The sequence below is a fragment of the Sander lucioperca genome, chromosome 2 (assembly GCF_008315115.2).
Source record: "Sander lucioperca isolate FBNREF2018 chromosome 2, SLUC_FBN_1.2, whole genome shotgun sequence".
NCBI lineage: Eukaryota > Metazoa > Chordata > Actinopteri > Perciformes > Percidae > Sander > Sander lucioperca.
Window position 1 is genome coordinate 46,313,721 of NC_050174.1, and position 26,832 is coordinate 46,340,552.

General features: G+C 44.4%; 1 protein-coding gene across 5 annotated transcripts in view; it reads right to left on the bottom strand.

Moving 5' to 3' along the window:
* Window positions 1-12: 12 nt before the first annotated feature.
* Window positions 13-26,832, bottom strand: part of mtmr3 (myotubularin related protein 3) — a 31,283-nt gene continuing 4,463 nt past the window's right edge. Inside the window, exons 4-22 of one of the 5 annotated variants that reach the window (XM_031302212.2) lie at window positions 25,692-25,781; window positions 23,014-23,130; window positions 20,377-20,397; window positions 19,321-19,403; window positions 16,942-17,108; window positions 16,756-16,852; window positions 16,346-16,459; window positions 15,390-15,580; window positions 14,868-14,999; window positions 13,669-13,780; window positions 12,395-12,590; window positions 12,085-12,270; window positions 11,628-11,798; window positions 11,093-11,238; window positions 9,146-10,685; window positions 8,891-9,001; window positions 8,617-8,705; window positions 7,973-7,999; window positions 13-5,348 (exon numbers count right to left, since the gene is read on the bottom strand). In XM_031302212.2, the coding sequence (XP_031158072.1) occupies window positions 5,171-5,348; window positions 7,973-7,999; window positions 8,617-8,705; window positions 8,891-9,001; window positions 9,146-10,685; window positions 11,093-11,238; window positions 11,628-11,798; window positions 12,085-12,270; window positions 12,395-12,590; window positions 13,669-13,780; window positions 14,868-14,999; window positions 15,390-15,580; window positions 16,346-16,459; window positions 16,756-16,852; window positions 16,942-17,108; window positions 19,321-19,403; window positions 20,377-20,397; window positions 23,014-23,130; window positions 25,692-25,781 (3,768 nt within the window). In that variant the 3' untranslated portion in view covers window positions 13-5,170. The remainder of the gene's footprint in view (window positions 5,349-7,972; window positions 8,000-8,616; window positions 8,706-8,890; window positions 9,002-9,145; window positions 10,686-11,092; window positions 11,239-11,627; window positions 11,799-12,084; window positions 12,271-12,394; window positions 12,591-13,668; window positions 13,781-14,867; window positions 15,000-15,389; window positions 15,581-16,345; window positions 16,460-16,755; window positions 16,853-16,941; window positions 17,109-19,320; window positions 19,404-20,376; window positions 20,398-23,013; window positions 23,131-25,691; window positions 25,782-26,832) is intronic. The other 4 variants (XM_031302213.2, XM_031302214.2, XM_031302216.2 and 1 more) reach the window with 4 other exon arrangements.

Consider the following 26,832-nt stretch of genomic DNA (forward strand, 5'->3'; position numbering starts at 1 on the left):
GTGACAACACAGTAGGTTTATCTAGTTTATTTTTCCTTCAATTCTACAACAATGTAATGCTCTTTAAAGTAAATCCGACAAAACAAAATATCCAGACTGAACAAGGAGCACTTGTTGTTACAGGAAATTGCTATGTACAGCTACACACTCCTCTGACAGACATGAGAAGGTTCAAAGTGCTTATCAAACAGAAGAGAAGGGGTGGGGGGGGGGGGGAAAGAGGTAAATCAACAAAAGCACGAGTGATCCCTTTGTGAGAGACCCGTAATAAAACTGCTTGGCACCAGTCTCCACCAAAAGAGACACACACACACACACACACACACACACACACAAATGCTCAATGCATTCACACGTACACACTCTCGTCAAGTGACTACTGGGCCGTTGCAGTGACGCCTCTGACGGAGCACGTCAGCGTGAGTGAAGAGAAAAACATGAAAAAATTAAAATTAAAAAACATATATCAAAGAGGAAAAAAGAAGCACAGCAAGGGATCATACTGGCAACATGTATGTTAACTGATGACCTGTTTACCACGTTACCCGACCGTCCCTTCCTCCCTCCCACGTACAACCACCACCCACAATGCTCGGTACAATACTGAAAAGCACAGCACACTTTCAGCTTTATTTTTGATGTGCTCTGTGGCAGTGTCTAGTTCATGTCATGTGCAAAAAATTGCGTTTTTTTGTTTTTGTTTTTAAGACATTTCACATTCATGGATTGTAGAACAAGACAAGCTTTGTGCCCCACATGCCTGTGATGGTGGTGAAAATACAGAGTAAGGGTTCATGCTGCCAGTGTGTCTGTGGGGAAAAGTGCCAAAGAGCTTTGGCCTCAGACTGGGCTGAAAAAGGGACATTACGCACCACATTTAGCCATCGTTAAGTGTGTATTTAAGAGATCATGAATTAGGAAGGCCAGCATTTTTCTTTCAAAATTCAGGACATGGACACATAAGTTTTGGGAGGAGTGTGAAGCCTTGGAATAAATCATCCGTACAATAGGAGCACTGATCTGGGATTACAGGCCATCGTTACATCACCATTATAAATTTAAGATGTAAAAATCAATATTCTGGTTGCAGATATTCCAGTAGTATTCCAGTTTAGCTATGTATCTGCAGATGACGAGAAAACAGAGAGAGGCTGGTCAGGGTCAAACCAAAATTTGAATTAGCTGCACCTTTAATGCAGCAGTTCCATCTCGAATAAATTCAGGTTGGAACAGTTAATGCCCCTTTCGTTGCTGTGGCATCGCTTGTCCAAGTGTTTTTGTAAATATTAATTGACCGAAATGACAGGGTCTCATCTACGAGGGGCAAAAAATAATTGCCGTTTTTCTATTTTATTTGAAAGACCGAAGGTCGAGCTGTTGAATGAAACGCGTCGACCACTTCCACAGGAGGGCAGCGAGAAAAACAAACACTTGGACGCCTGTCGTTGTTCTGCCCACTCAATCATCTGCCGCCATATCAAAACCCAACAGGAGATCACACACACAACAACACGAGATCAGTGATACAGTTCCAGTATGATTAAATAACACGGTGTTGTGAAATTTATGCATTTCGTCTTGATAGTCCAAACTTTATCATCCCGTGTGGTGAGCTACAGCGCCTATCTGAAGGAAGGGGGCCCTCTGCTGGATGATGAGGAAGAAAGACTCAAAGATTGGCAGTCTCAACAATAAGATCATTAAAATGAAAGTCTGCGATTGTGTGCTGTACCTTCAATGCTCCAGCTGACAGCTGAAAAAAATAAAAAATAAAAGTCAATAATAAAGGCCATTCTCGATGATGTGAATCTGGAAAGCAAGAGTCACTCAGCTACTAATAGCTCAGTGAGAATCTGTGTGTGCGTGATCAAGTGTGTGTACAAAGTAGAGGTAGTGTTTGTAGATGGGTTTGAATGGAGTAATGTTTGTGTGTGTGAGTTGGGGTTGGGTTCAGGCAGCTTTTTTTTGGACGTCTCATCGGCTACAGACACTCAGGTTTTTTTCTTTTCTTCACTGTGACATGTGATGGTCACAGGTCACATGATGCTAGATAACACCTCTGACTTAACCCCCTCCCCCTCGTAATCAGGGAATCCTGCTGTGATTGGCTGATAGGAAACAGAAATGACAGGTGTGTCGCCGCAGCCACAGATCAAAACCATCACTCATTTCTCATCTCATAAACACTGATTATCCTGTGGCGATTGAATTGTCTGGACTTTAAACAGCAATTCAACAACAAAACCTTAATAAATTAATCCATTTAAGAGGGAAACACCACTGCAGCATCGAAACAGGACACCCTGCTTCTCTATTTCAACAAAAAAAGAAAAAAAGAAACCCTGTTGTCTTCAACAGGTTGCAAAATAGTTTTTTTTTCAGCAATCAATAACATAAGAAATCAAAGAAGTTTAAAAAAAACAACTTTTTGGTGACTAATTAAGTGAGCCACTATTCAAGGATTCTGTACATTTTTCTTAAATGCTATATAGGTATCTGAATATATTATTTCATTTATTTTACAAAAGAGTGTGTGTGTGTGTGTGTGTGTGTGTGTGTGTGTGTGTGTGTGTGTGTGTGTGTGTGTGTGTGTGTATGTGTGTGTATGTGTGTGTGTAAGGAGGTCACTGAATGGGCGTTAGGCAGAGTGGGCGTCTCAGTGAAGCTTCTCAAACATACTTCATGTGGGAGTTACAGACTTGAAAACGCCATGAGCCCTTTCTGCTGCCGCGGCTCTCCTCCGTGTTTCAGCCAATCAAAGTGGAGATCACGAGTGAGGTCGTGGTCTACCGCCGCCTCAAAAAAAAGTTAATTGCGTGAAATGAAATGAAGATATGTTGCCTTCAGAATTTGAACGTGACAGCTCAACGTGTCGAAATTTCACAACTTCGCTTGTGATTTCCGCCGAAAGACTGAAAAGTGAGTGAGACGTCCAGCTCCCAGTGCCTGCTGGGTAAAAATAATAAAAATAAAAAAGGGGGGGGGGGGGCTGTTGTGAGTGAATGGCATGAAGGTATGTCTAACAGGAGAGATTACACAGTCAGTCAGTCAGTCCGTGTCGGGCACACTCCCAGCAGACACTGACTAACAGTCTATCAGCGTGGAAAAGCTGAGCGGCCATCAGCTGTTAAAGGGTCGGTTGTTCTAAAGCCTTTTCTATAGATCGCTAACTAGTCCTGTTTAAGACTCACGTGTGTGATTTTGTAACAAACTAAAAAATATTTACTCTCACCACTGTGGACAAGATAAGTATTCAAAAGTATAGAAAAAAAAAAAAAATTGTCATCCTCCGTCTGCACTGTGGGCAGTATCTCAACACGTTAAAAAACAAATTCAAATACGACACAGACAACTGCTCGCCAAGATAGTTTCTTTTTTCGTCTTCTATTTTGTACATGTACCTGTATATACTGTGTACACACACATTTGTGACAAAAGCAGAACCCCCCCCCACTGAAAAAATAAAAAAAAATAAAAAAGCAAGCAAATATGCCGAGTTGAGATTCTGCCCAGAGCACGTTAAAGAGTCAGTTCACCCAAACTAGAAAACTGGGAATTATTCAGGCTAGTAGGGACATGGTGTCTGGAAATAGCTGCTCAATTTTGTAAAGGGGCACTCCACCGATTTTACACGACGATCATGAGATAAACATCAGTTCATTTATCATGAGGGGGGTACTACTCAGCCTATGAAAAGAGTTGACTATCAACTGTGCTTGCTGAGCTTGATCAAGTCTTAAAAAAAAAAAAAATAACCCTGATGATGTCATAGTGATGTCATCGGGGTCATCTTCCTTTGGCTGTGGCGACCACAAACATTTAAACGGAAAGCCTGCATGGAAGGATGTGGGTGGTTACCAGGCAGTAAGAAGATCTTTTTTTTAAGAGACGCTACATCTTATTCAGCTTGAACCACACTCTGGACTAAAAGTCCGGATATATCGGCCTCTGCTGCATCGATTTTCGCAAATCTTGTTTTAATCCGTCTCTTGTAAATCACCCAACTATATGGAAGTGCGATACTAAATCAGTGCTGTGAGCCACAAACAACAATTAGTTATTTTATAATCGAATAGTCAAATTAAACTCTGGTTCCAATTTCTCACATGTAAAAAAATAATAATTATAATAATAATAATAATGAAGCCGCTTATCTTCGTCATATGTGTTATTAAACTGAATATCTTTTTTGTTTGGTTTTGGACTGTTAGTCGGACAAAACGAGCAATACGAATATGTAACCTTGTGCTCTGAGACAATACAATGGCCACATTTCCCTATTTTCTGACATTTTACAGAAAAAAAAGAAAAGGAATTGATTAAATTATAAAAGTATTTGCTGATTTAATGATAATGAAAATCGTAGCTGCAGCCCTTTTTTTTTCTTCAATTTACTGTATTGCACTGTATCGGGGCGGGCGGAAATCTCAGAAATGAGATCTCAAAACTTGGGAAAATAAAAATGAATTTAGATGCATGGTTAGATACCACTAGAGGTAAGTGAGGAAACATGGTGTGGTCATTTGGGTGAACTGATCCTTTAAGCTTTCCCTAAACAACGATCGTGAGCACCAACTAGCCAGACGCTGCTGAAAGCTGAGGGACTGTCTCGCCTGTCTCTTGCCTGGAGATGTCCCGCGTTGCTCCGGATCGTACACCCTCCAGAGAAAAGAAGCAGTCCACGTTGGAGATGATGGTACGTGGAAGTCCGCTGAGAAGCGCGGACGAGCGGGGAAATGATTCGATGGACCAAAGCCCTCCGAGAGACTTCAGCAACACAGTGAGACAACCTTCTCTGCCTGCCTGGTCCAAGGCACCAGGATGTCCATTCTCACTCCTCTGGCCTCGGAGCGCAGTCCCGTCACTGCCACAAACCATCTTTGTGGCAAATGTGTGATTTCCTCTCACACACACGTTCACACTCACACACACACACCAAACTCCCTTGTGCACACCCACTGTTCAGAGCGCTCTGCAACGCGTCATTCAGCACCTCTGCCACGTCATTTTCTGTATATACATATTAAATTCCATATCTGCAACACAAACACACACACACACACACACACATAAAGTACATGGGACATTCTGTGTAGCTCCTGTGCTCTTCTCCAGCAGTGCGCCCGTGTCTGCGGCTGGCGGCTCATCCTCTCCCGTTTCCTCCTGAGACTCAGTTGGAGCTGGCTGCGATGGGTTTCTCCAGCTCCAGGTCCAGGTCCAGGGGAGCCGGGCTGAGCTTGAGGCTGCCGTAGCAGGTCTTACAGACGCGGCTGGGCTCGAACAGCTGCTGGCTTGGCACTGGGATCTTCTGGTCGCAACAGCTGGCACAGAACACGTTGCCGCAGTTCCTGCAGGGAGACACAGACAGGTCACCAACTGGACTCTCAGACGGAGCCGCTTTACACCTACAGTTACCATGCGTCTCCTTTGCATGCAATTCTACTCCTTTACATTTGCACCGGGCCCTGTTCTTTGTCCATGCAAAACGGAGTTAGCTTCATTTCGAAATATATTCAAAGCAGGTTTATCTAGAGCTGTTGTCAGCTCAAACCTGCAAAAAGTGCAGGCTCATTGATCGTTATCAGGATGATTTTTCCACCCCTTTAAAAGTGTCATACATCAAGTTATTTTCCGATACAAATGACTCCTTTCCTTTATGGAAGCAGAAAACGTGGTGGTTATTTATGACATTTTGATGGGGGTTTGCCATTTTAACACAATTGGAAGAAATGTATCAGAAGTACAAATTGTACAGTTGGATTGAAATAACATCATTCATTGTCATTGCAGGTAAATTATACATAGAAATACATTTTAATGTGTATTCTGCTTCATGACAGCTCTTGGAAGGGGTTTATTGCACTTTTAAAATGTGTTTTTAGGAAAAAGGATAAGGCAAAAAATAATCCAAAACCAACGATGTGTTAGTTAGTCAATCTGTCCAAGTCCATCTGTTCCTACTGAAGATGTAAAAGGTTCACAAATATACATAGTTTTTTTTTTTTTTTTTTTTTTAAAAGGATGAACTATTTTGTTTATCAACCGGGCACAGTAGTTTTTAGCAAATGTACAGGAGTAAAAAGGGAATTTGTTGAGGAATATTTTCAGCTGTGGATTTATACATATTTGGAGCACAAGTATTTACATCAGCAGGATGGTGTGAGATGAATTGAAATGAACTACAGTTGTCAAAATGTCACCCAGCGCAACATCTCATTGATGTGTTTTCAAAAGTTTCTGGAGAACAGTGGAGCTCTCTAGAAATACAGACCATCACCAGACTTAGCACATTTTCACTGCAGCTGCTCAGTAGGTAAACGATGTCTGTGGCTTTAGCGCCATTTCAGCCAGTCATAAAAACAATCACATGACCTCCATTGATAATGTTGCCTTTATTTCAAAATAAGAGCGCACTATTATTCAACATGACTCCATCAAATATTTCAAACCTCTGATAGTGTTCGAAGGACCAAGTTGATGAGAACTAACGGGATCATTTTAGCTGGCTAACGTCATGTTAGCCTGATTCAGTTAAACCACATTTAAAGAACAGGATGCTGATGTGAAAATGTATCTCCTGTAAACAAACTGATTTCCAGATCATTATTTTGTTGTTGTTGCTCTATCTGATTACAATCCGATCACCTTGGACCAGGGGTTGATGCGTAGACGGTTTAAGTGAAGCCAAAACATCTCGATCCCCCCGCCCACTCAATGTAAGCAAATGGGATTTGGGCCAAACTAATAATAAAAAAAAAAAAAAAAAAGGAGACTTTTTTCCCAACATACAGTCACAGTCAAAAGTTTGGGCACGCTTTCCCATTCAAGTGAATAAGTAATTGTGTCCAAACTTTTGACTGGTACTGTACTCGGGTGAAACGTCATGATTGACAGCTGTGATTGACTCGTGATTGGTCATGCGGGTGTATGGGCGGAACTTTCATACCGTGGCCTTACCGCCCGATCCAAAGTTACAAGATGGAAGCGCCTGTATCCGGGATATTTTGGCTTCACTTTTGTACAGTGGGAAGAAGTGAAGACGGGGTAGTCCATCGTTATATACGGTCTATGCCTTGGACGCATGATAAAAACAGATGGAAAGAAGGTATGAGAGTTCTGAGCAAACCCCATTCATCCTGTTTTCAGGTCAACTCTGCTGTGATGTTGCACTACATGCCGGGTTAGCAAAGGTGCTCTTAGCGGTGCTAACTTAATTATTCAGCCCATTAAAAAACACGTTACCATCACTAAACAGGAAGGCAGGTCACACTGAAGGTTTCAGATACCCATGCTCAGATTAAGACGTAAGGCCATGCTCACACACTAACACATACAGCTGCCTCTTTTAACTAACTATCTGTACTCACCCTGAGCAGAAATTAAAAAAAAAAAAATTCACTCTGAGTCTCCAGCCTTTTTTTACACCACCAGGTGGACTGAGTGGCCTCCAGTGCTGTGCTGTGCTGCTGGGAGGTGAGATGCAGATGGCTGGTTTGGGGCAGCATGCTGCTGCGTTGTGTGTTGAGGGTGGTGGGATGGTAGGGTGCTGATGTGGTGCTAAGGCAGGAGGAGTGTTGAGGTTGAGGAAGTCCACAGTTTTTTTTTTTTTTTTTTTTTTTTATAGATTAGAATTTTTCAGGTGAAATCTGATCTAAACAATCAGCCCTCGACCAGTCACAGCCCTCTCACTGACAGCACCGTGCTTACGCACAGCCAATTAAAACCCGCCGAATGGGAACACGCTGGCGCAGCAGGACGCACACTCAAGTCAATACATCTCAGAAATGAAGAGAGATTTCCCTGAGAATTTGCTGACAACTACAACAGAATGAAGGGAATACCCAATGCAACAGGTGAGGAGGGGAAGGAGCAAGGAGGGGAAAAGGGGGGGTTGAGGATTAGGAGGAGGGAGGTGCAGCGATGCCAGGTTAAAAAGGGTGGAAGGTGAAGGGACAGGGGAGCCGGATCTCACCAGACCTCCTGGACAGGCTCCCTGCCACTGTAGAGGAGAGGGGCACACAATGGATAAGAACTGCCTGAGCAGTGGAGAACACGTAACACACTAAAACACACTGCTCAAGATGCGTGTTACAACGTTTTCTTTTCTAAAAGCTAGAAAAAAAACGAAGATAGCTACGATTGAATTGAATTTTTAAAGCTATAGTGCATAGTCTTTCCCATGAGGAATCTTAAGTAATGACAACAAAACTGTCAGCGCATCCACATGATACAAGCCTTCCGTACCCCCCCTTCCCCCTTTACTGAAATCAAACAATTTTCGCGGTTATGTAATTGCACAGAGTGACATCACGATTGCGATTAGATTAATCGTGCAGCCCTAGTGGAGGCGAAATAAAAAATCCCATCAGAAAAGGGTTACTTTAGATGGATATGAATCATTAAGATGCCGAGTGTGAACTGAAAGCTGCCTGGGCCTAATCTAGACACGGCCTGGATGTATCTGGATACAAGAAACTCCGTTGAAACAGAAGAGGAGCGAGCTTTAACAGAAGGAAACATCTCTCTAAGTCTCAACAGGACAGAGAGGAGTGGTTGATGACAGGGATAGTGTCTGAAGGTTTGAGCTTCTGCAGCTTGAGAACCCTCAGTGCTTACCTGCAGTGATGCCTCCTGGTGGCGAGCCAGAACCTGCTCTCACAGCCATAACACTGGGCTGCCAAATGGTCTGGGTACCAGCGAGTCACCTGTAATGTACAGACTAATCTCAGTTCACAGCTCTGATCCACAGAGCAGCTCACCTACCATCAACCACCATCAACTGCCATTTCTGAAGAGCTCTGAGGTCCATATATGTAAGCTACAAACAAATACAGCCATTGCTTTGAGAGTTTGGTTCCTTCCCTCCCTCCATCTCGGCCTGGCTGCTCACCTCAGTGTCCTGCTTGTCCACCTGCTCCCAGCTGGCCTCGGAGAAAAGCTCTGTGCTGCAGCGCGACAAACAGTTGGCGTCCAGGTTGTACTCAGAGTCTGTCATTGAGGTCTGCATGGAGGGAGACACACACAATCAGAAGGAGTGTGAAAGGAGTTCATTGGGCTGAAGTTAAACGTAACTTTAACGTAACATCCAGGAGGTAAACAGATCAGCCGGTCAGTCAGTGTCATGGCCAACCTGTCAGCATCTTACCACTTCGTCTCCCATGTCTCCGTTGATCCTGTGGGAGCCGGCGTGCTGCTGATTCTCCAGGCGGCTCCACAGCTCCTGCACCTGCTTCTTCAGAGTCTCCACCTCCATTTGGTGTCCCGCCTCGATCTGCCTTAGCCTCTGCTGGATGGCGTCCGTGTGCAGCGTCAGCCCGTCGTCATCCAGATGGCTGCGGGACGGCTGCTCTGGGCTAATGGCAGCCCGGCCCAGCAGGGTGTGGCACCAGCGGTGCTGGGAGCAGCTGCCCCGTGGATGCAGGATCAGGGAGTTGCAGCTTGCTAGGGACACCTGTCGACTCAGAGGAATCCTCTCCCCGTTCCCTTTGGCCCAGTGATGTCCTCCGCAGGGCTCCCCGTCGGAGCTGTCGCCGTTACAAAGCCCTTCCCTGTTGAGGTCAGCACTCACAGACTGAAAGGCACTGACCGAGGGCCGCTTGCTGCCCCCGTTTAAAGTTCTGATAAAGCCTTGTTCGCCTGTCTCCAGTCCTTTCTCCTTCCTGGAGCAGGGCGGTTGGTTCCTGCCATCACTGCAGGGCTGATGACTGGGACAAATCGGCGGCTGTGCTGGTTGCTCCAACCTGCTACAGGCTTCTTCAGTTAAAGTCTCTGTGGAGCTTTCCATCAGGGAGGCCCTCTTATCCCCCTGCTCCACTGGCTCTGAGACACCGTTGTCAGATTCAGAGTCAGGGCAGGTCTCCTCATCCACTCCTGGCTCTTCAGGTGACCTGTCCACAAAGCCGTTTGTTATAGTTCTATGGGCTGCAGGTTGCTCGGGCTCACCTGAGCCGGACTCACTGGGTCCATGTGCAAGCTCCTCTAGTACAGAACAGTTCTCTGCGTCCTGCTTCACCAGGTCCTCTGGTGACTGAGTCACCTCAGCTGCCTGTTGATCCAGCTCCTCTGCCTTCTGTGTGGGCAGAGGGGGAGACTCATCAACCTCCTCGGGCCCCATTATGCCATTTTCTAGATGGTGACCATTGGTAAATGCTTCTCTCTGCATCTCAGCCCCATTGACCTTAGCACACTCGTCATCCTCTTCAACTTTTGCTTCCTTCTTGACTTCTGTGTCAACAGTGGTGATGACATGTGTGACAGCAGCACTTCCCTCTCTCTGAACATCTGCTCCCGCCTCCTCCTTAGTGGCTTCCTTAAGAATGTTCTCCATCTGGCCCTCAGCCACGCCCACCGCCACAGAGAGCTCCGCCTTCTCAGCTTCCGCCCCCGTTTCTGCTGTGCTCACAGAGGCTTCCTGTCCGAGCTCAGCATGTGAGCCCTGGGGCTGTGGGCTGTCTTCCAGCTCAGAGTCCACTCCGTCTGGGTAAGGCCCCACTCCGTTAGGCCGCACCTCCTGATCCTGGTTTCCCACTCCCTCAGGCCCCACTGCCATGTTGAGCTCCAGAGAGCGCCGGTGGTCCTGCCACTTCTCATTGAGGCTGGGGTCACTGGAGCGGCGGTTAGGAGCCAGCGAGCTTCCCAGCTCACATGCACTGGGCAAGTTGTCGAAGGAGCGAGTCTTCGTACGTCTAAAGAGCAAACAAGAGAAGAATTATGCTCGGAAAACCACATTATCATTGCATAACAATGGCTCACACAGCTGCACATATAATCATTACAAACTGTTTGGTTAACAAATCAATCACGTCAGCCTCGTCAAAACAAGAAAGATGCAGCACAAACATAATGAAAGAGAAGCATTCAGACCGGTCGTAAACTATGAAACAACTTCCTGCTGCTCTTCCTTGTCATGAGACACGAGATAAGCAAACATAAAACCGTATCTGTGACTGTGAGGGCCAGAGCAGAGCAAAGTATTTAAGCAGTCGAGTTGAATAGCCGGGCCCGTCTGGCTGTGGGAGTCCTGGACCTGTGTTTATCTTACATGAGGAAGGAAGAGAGGGAGGGGGGTCAGGTGCCCGTGCGCCAGGCTCACCTGCCCAAGGGCGCGTCCTCAGGGTTGCAACCCGGCACAGGGTAGGGGGCGCAGGAGTCGTCGGAGGGGGTGGTGGGGGAGGAGCTGGGCAGGTAGACAGCCGTCCACAGCATCAGGTTGCGTACATGACACACTGGGTGAAGAACCTGAAACAACAGGTGCAAACTTAACTTAAAAAAAGATTGGAAATGGTAAATAGTAGCAGCAAAATAATCCAGGAAAGAAATCTAAAACACCTTAAAAAAAAAACTAAAGTTTGAGATCAAAACAGTTAGCAAGAAGCATAAAGAGACATCATAAAATGCAAAGCTCTGGAGCTTATCTTTCCCATAATGCATTTGAAGACTTTGCTGTCTCAACCTGTTGGATTTGGAAACCAAGGCCTGGAGAGGCTAGACTATGTTTTTCCTAACATTAACTTATTTTATCCTTTGTCTTTCTGGGTTTCAATCAGCTTTAAACCAGAACTAGCAGTACTCCGATTTCTAAAGGATTTAAGACTTAACACCTAGACAGTGATAGACAGTGGACGTACTGTCTCGGAGTGTGTGGAGTACAGCATGTTCCTCAGAGTGCGGTTGGCAGGTCTCAGCAGTGACCAGACTGAGCAGGTCCTCTCCTGAACGTGACGGTCCTCCCTCTCCTTGCCGCTGTTACACAGGAAGGTGCCGAACAGACAGGAGTAGGTGTGCTGCACCAGTTTCACCTGCAGAAGCACACGCACACACATGTGCACGCACCCACACAGAGACACAGACAGGTAAGGGCTTGTACACACACCTCAGGTATGATACAAAGGTCAGAGATGACAGAGTCCTCGTGCGGCTTATAAACACACACACTGTAACTGCATATCAGCGGCTCACAATCAGAAACCAAATACATCTCAGAGGCATGCCATTTCCACCGCTGCAATGACAACATTCTGAAGCATCTAATCTCAGGAATCTGTAGGAATCAGACTTGACATCAACCACCCAACTTGTACGCACCAGAAAGGCCTCGTTAAACTCAAAGGAGCATGGGAACTGCCTCTGCAGCTGGTGAACACAGTCCAGCCACTGCAGGAAGACGGGGCAGCGCTCGTTCAGGTCCTCAGAGTTTTCTCCATGGCCGCAGCGGTCGGCAAACTTGTGGCCGAAGTCTAGCCAATCAGTCTCCACCAAAACCTGGAAGCCCTGCAGAAAGACGCCACAAGATCTTAGATTAAATGAAATATTGCTTTACTTTTATATCAATCACCATTTTATATTTTGTTAACATAAAAACAACAAATAGAAAAAGAGGAGTCTTCATCTGTACCTCAACAGTGCGGTAGTAAGGGTCCAGCAGCAGCTTGGACAAAGCAACGATCTGAGGTGTGCGGTCCCAGCCGTCAGAGCAGTGCACCAGGACGGGCCTGTGGTCTCGGTCCACGGCGTTGACCACCAGCAGCGCCGCCTTCAGCAGCAAGGACAGGTGCTGCAGCCACTTGGTGCTCTCCAGTGCAGAAAGCCAGCTGCAGGCACACAGACAGCAATGGAGCACAAACATCAGAGGACCTCAAATGCCTCAGACACTAAGTGAAGGCACACACACGTTTCGTAAGGACAAGTACATAGCATGGACCAGTGCCACATAGCACAGCATTTATAGATTCATCTAGTTTGCAACGTCACCCGTCAACAACTTCTCTATGACTTTGTATAGCTAAGAGCACAATCATGATGTAAATGTGTGGTCTTTCTACTTTCTTAATATTTTAGATTAAGATTATTTTTTGGGCATTTTCAGCCTTCATTTTTGACAGGACAGATGAGGACGTGAAAGGGGAGAGAGAGGGGGAATGACATGTAGCAAAGGGCCGCAGGTCGGAGTCGAACCCGAGCCCGCTGCGTCGAGAAGTAAACCTCTATATATGGGCACCCGCTCTACGAACTGAGCTATCTGGGCGCCCATCGTTGTTGCGTTATATTACTGCGTTGCAGCAAAAAGGAATACATTACTGTAACGCGTTACTCCCAACACTGCTGGTGATTATAGCCACTCTATCTATCTGCAAGCCTCTTTATCTGTTGGATGTAAAAGTAGGCAACACATTCACAATAACAACTTTACATGCCAGTGATACGGTGGAAGCTGTGTTGTTTGGATGTTTTTCTGGCCCCTAGTGGCCACAAATTGATGAATGCAGCTTTAGAATCCAGGTGTTTGGTCAAGTTTAGAAACTGACGTTGCCTTTTTGAATAATGTAATATTTCAAAACATTACACGTTTCGGAGTCTGCTTTTGTCTTCTGATTTGATCGTCTAACCACTTTCAACAACGTTCTCTTAAGCCAAAGTGATTCAATTACATATCATTGTAGCATCCAGTCTGGGAGTGTAGCTGGAAAGAGAGCCTTCACTTGGGGTTGGGCCAGGCTTTCTAAATTAGGCACAGATGTATGGCCAACACCACAACACTGCTGTGATTACTAGTTACCTACAGTTACTGCAAAGCTTGAGAGCTTGGACTTAAATAGTTTTTAGCCTGCAGAGCTTTAGAGTTACGGCCAGGGGAAATCGGAGGCACTGCTGGAGGCATAAGAAACCTACTTGGCAGGATCAGGCATCTGAGTGCAGAGGAAACGCAGAGACTGGAAACTCTTGCGGATGGAGTGGATGTTGGCCATGCCCATAAACACCACCTCACAGTTGGGATAGTACTCTGGAACAGGAGGAGAACAATGGTAAAAAAAAAAAAAGAAAGAAGAGAAAAGTAAAACTGGTGGAGGTTTTAAAGTCTGGGTAAAGTAAAATCAGTGATTTCTTTCTAAACACATTATACATGTTAGAAAATAAAAAGGTGAAAAGAATGTAAACTGTGTAGTACTGAATTGTGGAGTGTGAGTGGCGCGAGTTCGCTAACTATCTTAGCTCTTTCAATCTAACATGAATAAACAACTCTGTCTTTCAGCCCGAATCAGTTACCCAGCCCGCCAGCTGTTACTGCTCACTGCTGTGGGTGTGTGCTTTGTGCCGTCTGTCGCCGTGAAGCTGCACTCTTCTTCAGGATGTGTGCTGTCCTATCATAGAGCGTGTGTGACTGTGTGACTGGCTTAGCTGCTAATGAGTGTCTGTTGCCGCAGAGCGGCACTCGTTCTTCGGCTTGGAGGGGGTGTGCTGTGCTACCGTGTGTGTGCTACTTTATTAGTACGTGTGCTAGCGAACTAACATGGCTGCAACAAGAGTCTGTCGATGGCAATGGCCCATGGCAGTGGCTCCTTTTTCAACTCAGTGCCTTCAGCGGACACGCCCCCGGTGTCTCAGAGCAGAGAATACGGCTTATTTTTTTCACGATTTTGAAACCTAGTTTTTATACACTTGGCGATTTTTTTTTAGGGATAGACCAATTAATGAAAGCTTCTTATTTATTAAATAATTGCTTAAAGCATTTAAACAAAGTTTTGTGTTGGATTTTGTAACATTCCAAAATCTTAATTTGGATTTAAAGATTTTCATTTTCACTGTATATGCATATCACTTCCAAATATCTGTCATCGGTTTTACTAACTACTAATAATCGGTATCGGCCTTGAAAAAACAGTATCGGTCGATCCCTAATTTTTTTTAATCATTCAGATGTGGCTGTGTGGTTAACACATTTTCCTCAGAACACAATAATTATTGCTTTACCTGGACTTTAATTTAACCATACAGAGCAATCACATTTGCCGTTAACTGAGCTCCTGAATCCACAGCACACATTAACCTAATTGTGCTTTGTAACCAGGGACTGAGCTGAGAAAACCTACCTGGGCATTCACAGCCTCCCCCCTTGGCCCGGTTAGCTACGGCAGCAGCGTAGGACCTGGCATCCAGAATCAGTAACTTGTGGGGCTGGGTAGCCAACGTCTCCACCTCTGAGCTGTTGGTCATGGAGGATTCTGATACACACACAAAACACAGAAAAATGATCTCTCAGTACAATTCAGGTTGTATGAAAGTAGGGCTGGGGGCATGGTTGAGTTCCTTATCACGATCAAAAAGTCCAAATAAACCATTAAAACGCAAATAAGTTTCATCCAGGCACATCCATCAGAATCATTTTGACATAAGAAGTTACTGTGATCTTGTTTGTGTAAGCCTGCTAGTTTAGACAAGACCTAACAGGTCGGATTGCACAACAGTTCCTGCTGTTCATGTAGATAGCAAGACCTCTGCGTGGAGATATCCGTCTGTGTGTGGTGGTAGGTGTGTCGTCAGCTGGAAGTGTGTGTTTGTGTGTGGGTGTGTACAGTATGTAAGCGAGTGAGAAGGTGAGTGTTAGCTCTTACCAAAGTCAGTATCAGGCAGGTCGTTGCCGTTGGTGTAGCTGCCGTTGGAAAGGTGTTTGCGGGAGCTGCTGTCCACGGCGCAGGCCTTGGCGATGGACTGGACCAGGTGCTCATCATCTGCGTTCCTCCAGCCCCACCAGCTGACCTCTGGCTGGCCGCAGCGGGCAATCACAGCTCCCGTGGTCTGGTGCCTATGTGTGTGTGTGTGTTTGTGTGTGTGGTGGGGGGGGATTAGCCAAAACACAACAACATGGTCAGTTCACTGTCTTAAGAGAACGCTATGGCTATTTGAGATCTAATCTTTTTTACAGGAAGAAAATACTATTTGTGGCCACAGTATGAACAATACAGTAATACCGAGATGTAGGTTATGTCCGTGATAAGAGACAGCATTTGCTATCTATCCATTTCTCCTGCTCAGAACAGTATTATTTGACTTGACCGTCACGTTCAGGTCCTCTCCTGATTTGACTTTTGTTTGTTTGGTTCAGTCATTTTACAGCCACCAAAGCAAACTTTTGTCATATTTATTTCGGGTGCTGTGACACACAAAGCAGGCATGCCAAGTTTCCATTTCTGGTTGGACTAGTTTTCCAAAAAACAAAAGATCAAAGGCTCTCAAGCACTGTTTGTTAAATACAACAACCACGATTGACTAAAGCCATGACGCAGAGGATGTCATTGGTTAAATCAGTGGTCTTGGCCATTTTGACAAACTTTAAATAGAGCTAAATCGAGAGATGTAGCCTAGAGGAAATTAGCTGCATGCTGTGCTTTTCCAAGCCAAAGTAAACTGTGTCCACAGTGGCACTGATATAGAGCCATAAAGATACTATCTGAAGATGGTTTAATTCCTTTCACAAACAAAAAAGGCCAATCAGCACGCAAGAAAGCTGTTCATGGCTGCGTGGCGGGTAAACAAGCTTAACCATCTTCCTTGAAACAAACACACCAACCTATAAACCACAGCAGGAAACCTCTTCCAGGAGCGGAAGGCTGCCACATTTTCCAGCTCCTTGTCAGTGATCCAGGCTGGCACCAGGAGCTGCTGGGGATAGCTGGGGCAAAGCCTGGCGGAGCAGAGGGACAGAGAGAGCAATGCTTTAACAAGGAGAAAGAGAGAGCACCTAAAGGCTGTGATTGCTCAAACAAAAGTCTCTGTCTACAGACACCTAATCCCGGGCTGGGCTGTTATCGGCCCAGGGCGCAGCACCAGTTGAGTACAATAACACAACCACCCACTGTCTAACACACACACACACACTGACTTGTGCTGTACGCCAATGAAAGCAAAGGCCGGATCTATCTTCTAGCTGAGAGTGAAATCACCACAGCAGCAGGTATCCTGAATGAAAGCTGCGTTTACCTGAACTTGCTGTTGATGTCCGATATCCTCCAGGCGTTTTGAGTGTCAAAGCACATCCTCTCCACCTCGTTCTTGAACCAGGAGGTCACGTGTTCGCCTACAGAGAGCAGAGATGTCCGATAAGACCAGAGGGAAGCAGAGGTTCTGCTGGGGTTACGTGCGGACATGCTAGAGACAGTAGGGTACCTGGTCTGCATAGCTCGCCGTGCTGCTCCTTCTCGCCGGCATATACCTCCATGCACCAGGCGTGGAAGGCGAAGGAGAAGAGGTCCTCCAGGCGGGAGGGAGGGCGCACTACTGCGTTCAGGCGTTTTAGCCATTCCTGACACTGCTCAAAGGTGGAGAACTGACACCTGTGGATCAAACGCAGGAGCCAACGTTACAATTTGATCATGCTACAAAATGTTATCAAGGTGCAAGGCTGGTACTAAAAAAACAAAACAAAAAAAAACATTCAATACGAATATCTACTTCAGAATCAAGCAAAGACTTGCTTTACTTATCCTTTCTGTTTGTGGAGAGGACATGCATTCTTTACCAAAGTGTAAATCACATCTACCTGTGTAGAGCTCCCTAAATGGTAGCCGTACAAAATGTCTGGTTTTACAATAACATAAAGCATGCTTTTCCATACCCATTGCACCCCTAAAAGTTACAGCAAACTCAACATTGTGAATTTTGCATTTAAATAGGTGTAATCATGAATGTGGTCTTGCGCTAAGTTCTTAAAATATCATTAAAGGACAATTCCGGCACGAAATGAACCTAGGGGTTAATAACACATGGGTACCAGGTCGACCGTTCTCTGGGATATGTTTTCATGCTAATCGAATGTGCGCAGATTTAGCGCAAACCGCTAATTAGCTTATAACGCTAGTCGTTGGGGCACGCAAAAGTAAAAAGAAATCACTATTTCTATACCGCTAACAAGGCTGAAAATAGCACCACGCTTCCACGGTAGCATAATGAGGGTCCCTACATCTAAACCGAAGCATTGAGAACTTTGTACAGTGTACAGACAGTTCATTAAAAAGATAGTTTATAAAGACAGTACCGTTCGCGTATACAGGCAGGCGCCATCTTGGGAAAACAGTCACGACCAGTCGAACGACGAACGCCGTGTAACCAGTAACATAGCTCAAGCACGCCGTTCGTCGTTCGACATGAATCCTCCACCGAGATTATTCCAAGTGACAGAGAAAAGGGATATTTGTGTGCAGCGCAACTTTCAACAGGATACAAAACAACCGCTGGTAAACCGTTTAGTGGCAGTACAGCAGCTCTGTTTAAACTTTGTGAGGCTGAGGTGGCTTTTTGTCCTCAATTTAAATGTGAAATGCAAGTAATATTATATTTTACCTACACATTTTTACTGTTACAGTTGTTGGGTGGAAAATGCATTCAACAGCTTCTATGCATTGTTAACTTGTCCCTGTAACACGCAATTTCCACCAACTGCGGAACGGCTGTGGATCGGCTCCGCTGCTCTGCTGTCCACCAGGTGCGGATTTGTTGCGGAACACCAAGACTGACAGCTGAAGTCACGAGGACCCACGAGATCTCGCAAATTCACATATGATCGCGCGATATAACAGGATGTAGTTTCTATAAACAGAACCACAAACTTGACTCCAGGCCTGTCTCCGCCCATTATGACGTTTTCAAGGTGTAGTGCAGGGAAATGTGATCCGCCGTGAGCACGGTGTATTTTATTTTGAAAATTAACCAGATGTTTTATTTTGTTTCTGTGCTCGACTCCCTGTCCCGCACTATCTGCCGTGTGCTGAATTGCTGCGGGGCTCTCCGGCATCCGGCAAAAATAGAAGCTCTGCGTATCTGCTCCGGAGGGCTGCGGATCGCCGGAGCTGGGACGGAGTCGGAACGCAGCCGTTCTGCAGTCAATGGAAATACACACATTGACTTTAATGGAAACCTAATGACTCAGCCGCCGTTCCGGAGCGGATCCGCAGACATTCTGCAGTTGGTGGAAATTGGGGTTAACGCTCTGCTGCAAATACAGTATGAAGACGGTTTTGTCATTTTTGGGGTTGTTGAATCGATTAGATGCGTGTTAGGAAAAGGTCAGTCTATTCCTCAGGTGTATTAATACTCCATCAGTATTTAGCACAAGCAAACCTTTACAGTATTTTGGTTCTTGGTAGGCTGAACTTGATGAAGCTGCTCTGTTGGTTCAGCTCATTCTGGCCTCATCTCGGTCAAACATACAGTTTATGGCTGTAGGATTCTTCTGTTACCTTTATAGTGTGTGTCATGTGTAAGTGTTGTCATAGCAAACTATGCCACAGGGCTTTGTCCTTTCAGCTAATTGCAACGCCTATACCATCCATCTGGACTTCGGTGAGAAAAGTCAGAATCAACTCTGGACATGTTTAGACATTTGGTGTTTCCTGTAACTTCAAAGGCTTTGCACAGAACATCACACATAGTGTATGTCCCACATATAGATACAAAACGAGATTTTAAATCAAGTTTCCTATATCTTTAACAAAGAGGAGGTAACAATTGGAATGACTTTAGGTTGCAGGAGTGTATCGCTGGTCATACCTGACGACTTTACAGTCCTTACAGGTGACATGAAGCTGGAACATATCCCGACACTCCGAGTTCTCTATGAGCTGAAGAGGAACCTGTGGTGAGAAAGAGAGGGAACATCAACACATCACTCAGCCAAACTTTGACGGACACGTTAAATAGCATATTAAGTAGATCGAAAAATATACCGACCAAACACATGCAGTCAGTAAAGGCAGTGTGGTAGACGGATACTGACGATCCATTTATTTAGCAAATTAGTGGTGGTCAACACAGTAAAATGCCTTCATGCCAAGAATCAGCCATGTGCTGCAACATCATGTGTAATTTAAATATTTAGCCGTATAAACCACACCACCATCCATCCACAAGGTGCTAAAAATATACAAGTCACACAGATTACTTGTCCAGGTGCATTTCCATTAATTTTTCACATCGCATCACATCTCCCTGAGCTCTCTTAATATACATAATCTTCTTAACTTTGAGTGTGGGAGCACAAAAATACTCAATACTAGATCCAGAAGAGCCTGGATCTGCATTTCCCTTTCGGCCCAGAGCTACGGTCTTATCTTTTATAGGCAAATACCATCCAAAGTGCCGAACTGCCGTGTGCTTATGACTTAAGAGCATACTTTGAATACTGTAGGGAAATACCTATGCCGCTTTTGACTAAGCTCTGTTAATTAGCTAAGAGTGCCGTTCAGCAATGCAGTGGGCTTTCAGAAAAAAAAACGGGGTGGCTCAAGCTGCTGCTGCACACAAAGTCTGGAGCCATGCACGATCGTCAGCAGGTGAAGCTTCTAATACAAGTACAATGACAGGGTTACTGCCCAGAGAGATTGCGTTGGTGCCAAAGTTGCATTAAAAGATTGGCAGTTTGAATGCTTCGGGTGGAAAAAACACATATGTTGGCATCAAATTTCCTTTAAACCAGCACCTGGTGTTAAACAGGCTGAACAACCAGGATTCTAGTCCCCTAGGCACCAGCCGGTTAACAGACAGGCACACACAAATTATACACTCAAGTCAACCACTCCATGCATGCAGCTCTGCTTGGGTACTTACTGACACCTCACAACAACAACTCTATCCAAAACAAAACAGAGAGAACAATAATGAAAGTGATGCATGTTGATTTGGAACTATTTTCGATCCGAGTAGGGCTGCTATCGCAGCACATTCCGGATGTCCGCGCACCCTGCCCTATAATCTACATGCCTCCATCAAAATTCCTATGCTGCTTGTTAACAGCCTCTCGCCCTCTTGCAGCACCTCCCACCCCTGATCTGTGAGCTGCGCAACTCCAGCCATGTGATGCAGATGCCTCGTCAGCCCGTCCAAATATGTGCGAAGAGAACGGCGGCTCTGTCTGATGCAAGCACATTGAGGCGGTGTGCGAGCCAAGAATCGGAGGCTCATTAAGGTCCAATTGACCTCTGCAACTGGTCACAGGCAGCAAGAAGAAACAGAAAACACTTGGGATGACATGTGAGGATATGGATGAGTTTTGAGGCAATCCCAAGATTTGTGATTTGTTACCTGTTCTGTTCTTTTTAAACTACAGAAAGTAACAGACAAAATAACCTAAAAATAGGGAATGACATGAAATACTGCTGCGAACAGTAGGGCTCTATTGCTAATATTATACCTGAGTTTTGATAATATTACAGAAAGAAAAATCTTTTCTTACATCTTACCTCAAGAAAAGACAAAAGAAAAGATTCAGATGAAATTCAAAGAGCTGTATAAGAACTTTGATTAAATTAAATAGTCTAAAACTGTCAACATTTTTATTTAAAAGGAAGGAACTATCCAATCAAAGAATAAACTAGAAGGGCACAGAGCGCAGACCTAGGCATGACCCATCTCGCAATGTTTACGGTTAGACTTGTTCATTGTGAATTTTCCCCGTCGGGAACAAATTGTTTCGATTATTCCACCACCACATAAATGCAGCACAAATGCATCTTGCAATGTTAACAAAATTATTAAAAATAATTTGTGCATCCGCCCCGTGATTCGGATCAGCTCCAAAATGTAATGGGCTCTTCCTTGGCCCACGCTACACCCTTCCACCAAGTCTCATGAAAATCGAGCCAGTAGTTTTCCGCAACCCTGCTGACAGACAAGTAAACAAAGAAAAAAACAAACCGAGACGAAAACCTTTTTTTTTTTTTTTTTTTTTTTAAATCTGACAGTTTTTAAAACTTAGTAGGGCTGCAAAATCACTCAAATATTTATCGCTATCATGATTTTGGCCTCCTGCAATTCAATGAACATCGACTGTGATATTGCCATTTAAACTTCTACAGTTTAGGCTATTTGTCGGTGAATAAATGCAACAACTTCAAACACCCAAGTTCCCGTGTCTTACTTGCCATCTGCTGATTAAAGTGAAGGGGGTTAGCCCCACAGTTAGCGACAACTTCAGCACAGGCTCACTTTAGGCGGGCCGACCTTTAAGATGGACCAGCTATTCTCAGTTAGTGACAAGCCGCTTCTCCTGCCAGCTTTTCGAACACGCTTATACGTTCTTGTTTTGGTCTTTTTATGGGATTTGTTGACAATAAGAAAGGAAAAAAACATCACCAGACTCATCCTTTACGGATGTAAGAAATAAGTTGTATTCATTATTAGATGATGAAAGGTTCTGAGGGAAGGAAGTGAAGCGCATGATTTGTCGTTGCACAATATTCCTGCTCTCACATGTCAGCAGCAGAGCAGCTTGGTGATCTGAACATAGCATATGCTTTTCCTAAGGCACTTAAGAGTGAGATTTATTGGTCAAATTAAAGCAAGTACTCAATTCAGAATTGCATGTATATAGATTATGAGAGATAGTACTCTTGTGCATAACAACATAGAATACACTGGAAAAAAAGTTATTGTTTTTTTTTTTTTTTCCTTCAGTACCACTACCCGGTGCAGCCCCTCAGTCCACAATATAGAAGATGCAGTACAAATGTATATCTATTTACGTTATCATGTTTAAATGTGGTATGGCCGTCTCTTGGGGGAATTGTTGGTTCTCTGTAGATTATAATGTGTGGTCTAGACTAGCTCTATATGGAAAGTGTCTTCTGTTATGATTTGATACTATAAATAAAATAAAATAAATATATAATTGAATTCAATTGTGCCCCTAGGTTGTAATAAGTCAGTTTTTAATAGAGACAGTCTAGTAGTAGCACTATAAAAAAAAAAAAAAAAAAGATCTTTGCAGCGGCAAATGGGGAAGTTTCTTTTTGAAAGAGACCATACTTAGGTAACAAAGCCAGTCTCTTTTTCTTAACATGGTGGAGGGAGAGAGAGAGAGAGAGAGAGAGAGAGAGAGAGAGAGAGAGAGAGAGAGAGAGAGCGAGAGAGGGTGCAACTGTTATGCATCCCCTGTGAAACCACTGCAACCAAGGCAACGGCAAGTGCAGAGAGAAAACGGAGCGGGCAGGCAAGTGTAGAAGCAGAGGTGATGACGAGTCACGCGGCACTGCTGCCAGTGCAGATCAGCTCTGAATGGCTTGGTCACCACAGTGCTGGCACAATGGCCCTGACTCTGTCCATTCACAAAACATGAATGCACACTCTCACACAGCCTCGAATAGAGACAAAGTAATACATTCTTAATTATTTTTGAGCGGTGTGAGAGACATTCTCTAATCACATCTGAACTTAAAGCTCGTCGCTCACTTTTCAAAAGATACTTACGTTGACAACGGACTCTTTGAACTTGATGTGTAGGCGGTAGTTAGATATTGCGATGATGGCATCCTCTGCTCTCCCCACATACTCTGTGAACTCACCATGCAGCTCAGGAAAGGGCACCTAGCAACAGCAGGAGATAAAACATGTCAAACAAACTGCAGAGCCACACAGATCCCCAGTGATGATGATCCATGCACAGAGGGCTGTGGTACTATTGACTGTTTCACTAGATATGGTCATCATGACTATTTTACAACTTGTATCAACGAGAGCAGTGAGGCAAAATTATACTGTATGTTTCACTCGTGCAGGTAAATCAAGTTTTTTTATATATATATATATATATATATATATATATATATATAAACTGTACTGCTATTCTTGCAAAACAAGAACCTTTTCCATAACCAAGAAGTGAACTTTTTATATAACCCAGCAACTTCACCACCTTTTTCAACTGAGATTGTTTTTTTTTTTTACCATACCTGTTATGGGAATAAAGGCATTGTGACCACAATGACTGCAACACTTTTATTGGTCCAATACTGGTCAAAATCACTGGATCTGATCGGATTTTTATCGCATATTGAAGGAAAAAATGTATAATCCAATACGATCCATTAGCCTAAAACTGTGACAATTTGACGTCTGGTCATCTGTCCGTACTAGAAAACTGGGAAAAACAATGTTCTATCAGAGCCGTGAATGCAACTGCCGGCCGCCAGGTCGCATTTTAGGTGACATTAGCGGCTGAATGGCGATACACGTTATGTATCTTGGTATTTTTTACAAAGTGGGCTAAGTTTTAAGTCAAAGCTACATGTGAGATGTCACAAGCACTTTTATTAAAACAGATTGTCATCAAAATAAAATGCAAAGAGAGGGTTTCCTTCCCCATTATTTATATTATATATATATATATATATATATATATATATATATATATATACTATATAGAGAGAGAGAGAGAGAGAGAGAGAGAGAGAGAAAGAGAAACAGACAGACAGACAGACAGAGTGAGACAGAGGGAGAGAGGGGGAGTGTGATGGAGTGTGTGATACAAAAACATTCTTTGATCATGAAGCCGATTGTTACAGTACAATTCTCTGGTTTATCAGTGAAGTGTCTGAACTAACGCTGCAGACCGAGTTCTCTACTCACAGAGTGACGGCTGATTCATTATAAACATGTCCATTTTTATGAACTGTGATAATCTGGCCATGGGTCACATCTCTCGCCCGGGGCCAGCAGGCTCTGTCTCACGCGCTATTACTCATAGAACTGAAGATAGTTGCATTGAGTAAGTGTACTTCCGTGTTTTTCGCCGTGGCGTCCGCCGCAACAGAACGTTACCAGCGAAAATATTGGTACCGATAGAGGTTTTTCCTCTCTGCTTAACAATATACAGCGGAGAGTGAGAGAAGACAGGCACAGCTTTACAGAAGAAATGGGTTAAGTATCGCAACATTTAACTATATCCATATGAACGGTATTGTCTAATCTCATATCTCGTTTGAAAATATATTGATATAAGGTCAAATATCGACATATCGCCCAGCCCTACATTGTCACTAACTGTCAGCGGCCGGAGTTATCGGAAGAGAAGTTCGGGTCTCCAGATAGCCTGCCTAACGGCAATATATACGTTCAGTCCGGTCAGATTAGCCTAAACATCGGTACAACTGTCGCAAGCTCGCGGACACCACTTCAGACTGAGTAGTGCGTCTAAAAGTGGATATATGCTCTGAAGCTGCTGTTAACCGACGTGCACATTGACTGACAGCTCTACACTCAGGCTGTTTGTTACCTCAGTAAATTGTGTTTTCTGTGTAATCTAAACAAGCTCTTGCCAGACATTTTCTGTTGACTGTGGAAAAGAAACTGAACTGTAAAAGGTAAATGTCCAAAGGGGACTGAGGTGTTTTTTCGTCGAAACGCAACCCAATGTCACACTGCGGTGGCCAATCATGTAACCAGCGAAAAAGAAGACTGAGAAGAGGCGGAGTGAGAGTCCCTACAGTAAACATCAATGCCATCGCTGCCACAAGAAAGTTTTAAAACACTACGAGGGTAAAAAAAAAAAAAAAAAATGAAACACAAGCACTTAACTGCCTAGGAGCTTGTGTAACAGCTGAATGTTTGCCAAACAACAAAGCAGAGTCTCTTTTCTTTCTTTTTTCTCTTTTCTTTTTCTCCGTGAAATGAGGCTGCCTTCAAGTGCGCTCGTAAACATCGAGATCTATAAACGATCTGACGGAAAACAGTAGTTGTGAAATATAAAGTCTACTTGTGCTACATTTGGGGGGGGGGGGGGGGGGGGTCAACACAACAGGACCCTACGAAAAAAAATCGCCAGATTGCTGTTTCCTGGTCTGAACGTCCCCTTAAGGCTCTGACACACCAACCCGACGGCCGACCGTCGGCAGAAAAGGCAGTCTGACTGATCAGTGGTATCGAGCCATCCCTAGTTTGCTGTACTGAAAACAGACTTTTCTCAAGACAGATATTTAAATAAGTTTTCAGATTATAGGGCTTAAGACATCACTTGACATTTGAGACTTTGCTTCTGAGACTGGTGAAACTGAAAGGGATCTCAAATCATCACAAGAGATTCACCCACATATATACAACACATAACTGTTACAGCACGAGATAAGCATTGAGGGCAGCGGCTTCGTCACCTGCATGTTTTCCTCCTCGAGAACGGGGGACTTCTTGGGGAAGATCTGATTGGCCTGGATACATTCCAAGCTCTGCTGCCCCTCCTCCTCCTGCAGAGAAAAAAAAAGGCCTGTTAACCCTTTACTAAACTAGTTTCGACTTTACAAACCACAACCATCTTTCAGTCATGTATTTTTCTTAAGTTGCAATATGTCTTTAAAAACATTTGTCCAGGGAAAGCGGGCAGAGTATTTACTTATTCATCACCCTGCTCCTGTCACACACTTATGGTAGTTTAAACTCCCTAAACAAGGGAAGTAATGGTACTCCTCCACTTTGCTTTGCGATTTCCCTGGCTTTGATTGATTGGCTTTCACAATAATCTTAGGAATGGCGGAAGTGTCACAACCTCTGTTGTTAAATTTTTGCCAAATTTAATCAAATTTTGGTTGGCAAAATCAAATTATGGACACTATTCATTTAAAGGCGGTTTTAATCAGCAGGCTTTCATTAGGGCCAAATGTTTGAGGTCACAATAGTCTTATGCAACATATTTCATGGAGGATGCCTAACAGCGAGGAATGTGAGGCATGGATATACATGTTGAGTCAGGGATTTTCTTCAAAGGCAAACTGGTGGAAAAAAAAGTGTCTGGCCTAGTGCTGACAGAGATCGACAAGAATCTGTGGGCTGTGTTTGGTCAGGACAGAGTTTAGTCTGAACACTGTGCAAAAAAGAAAGATTAAGGTGGTCGAAAGAGATGGCAGGTAACGGACAGCGACGGCACATCCCTGCGGGATCCTGGCTCAACACGAGCCGAGTGGATACACACAGTGGTCATGGCTGGAGGAGCAGCTTGCTGAGGCCAGCCAGGGGGCAGCAGCCACACAGCAGCATGCCAAGAACGCAACAACTCGCACATAAACACACAACGTTCCAACAGGCGACACATCCAATCCAGTGGTTTTGTCATGATGCAACGATACAAGACTTCCTCCAACTTCCTGCAGTGAAAATGCAAAGCTGGCATGCTTAGATAGCAGCCTTGGAGGACCTTTGACACTGCAGCTGATTTAACTGTCTGCTTCCTGGTAAACAGAGCTGATTAAAAAGTGAAAATCAATGGCGAGTATCCAATTCTGCAGAATGCGCCGAGGCCAC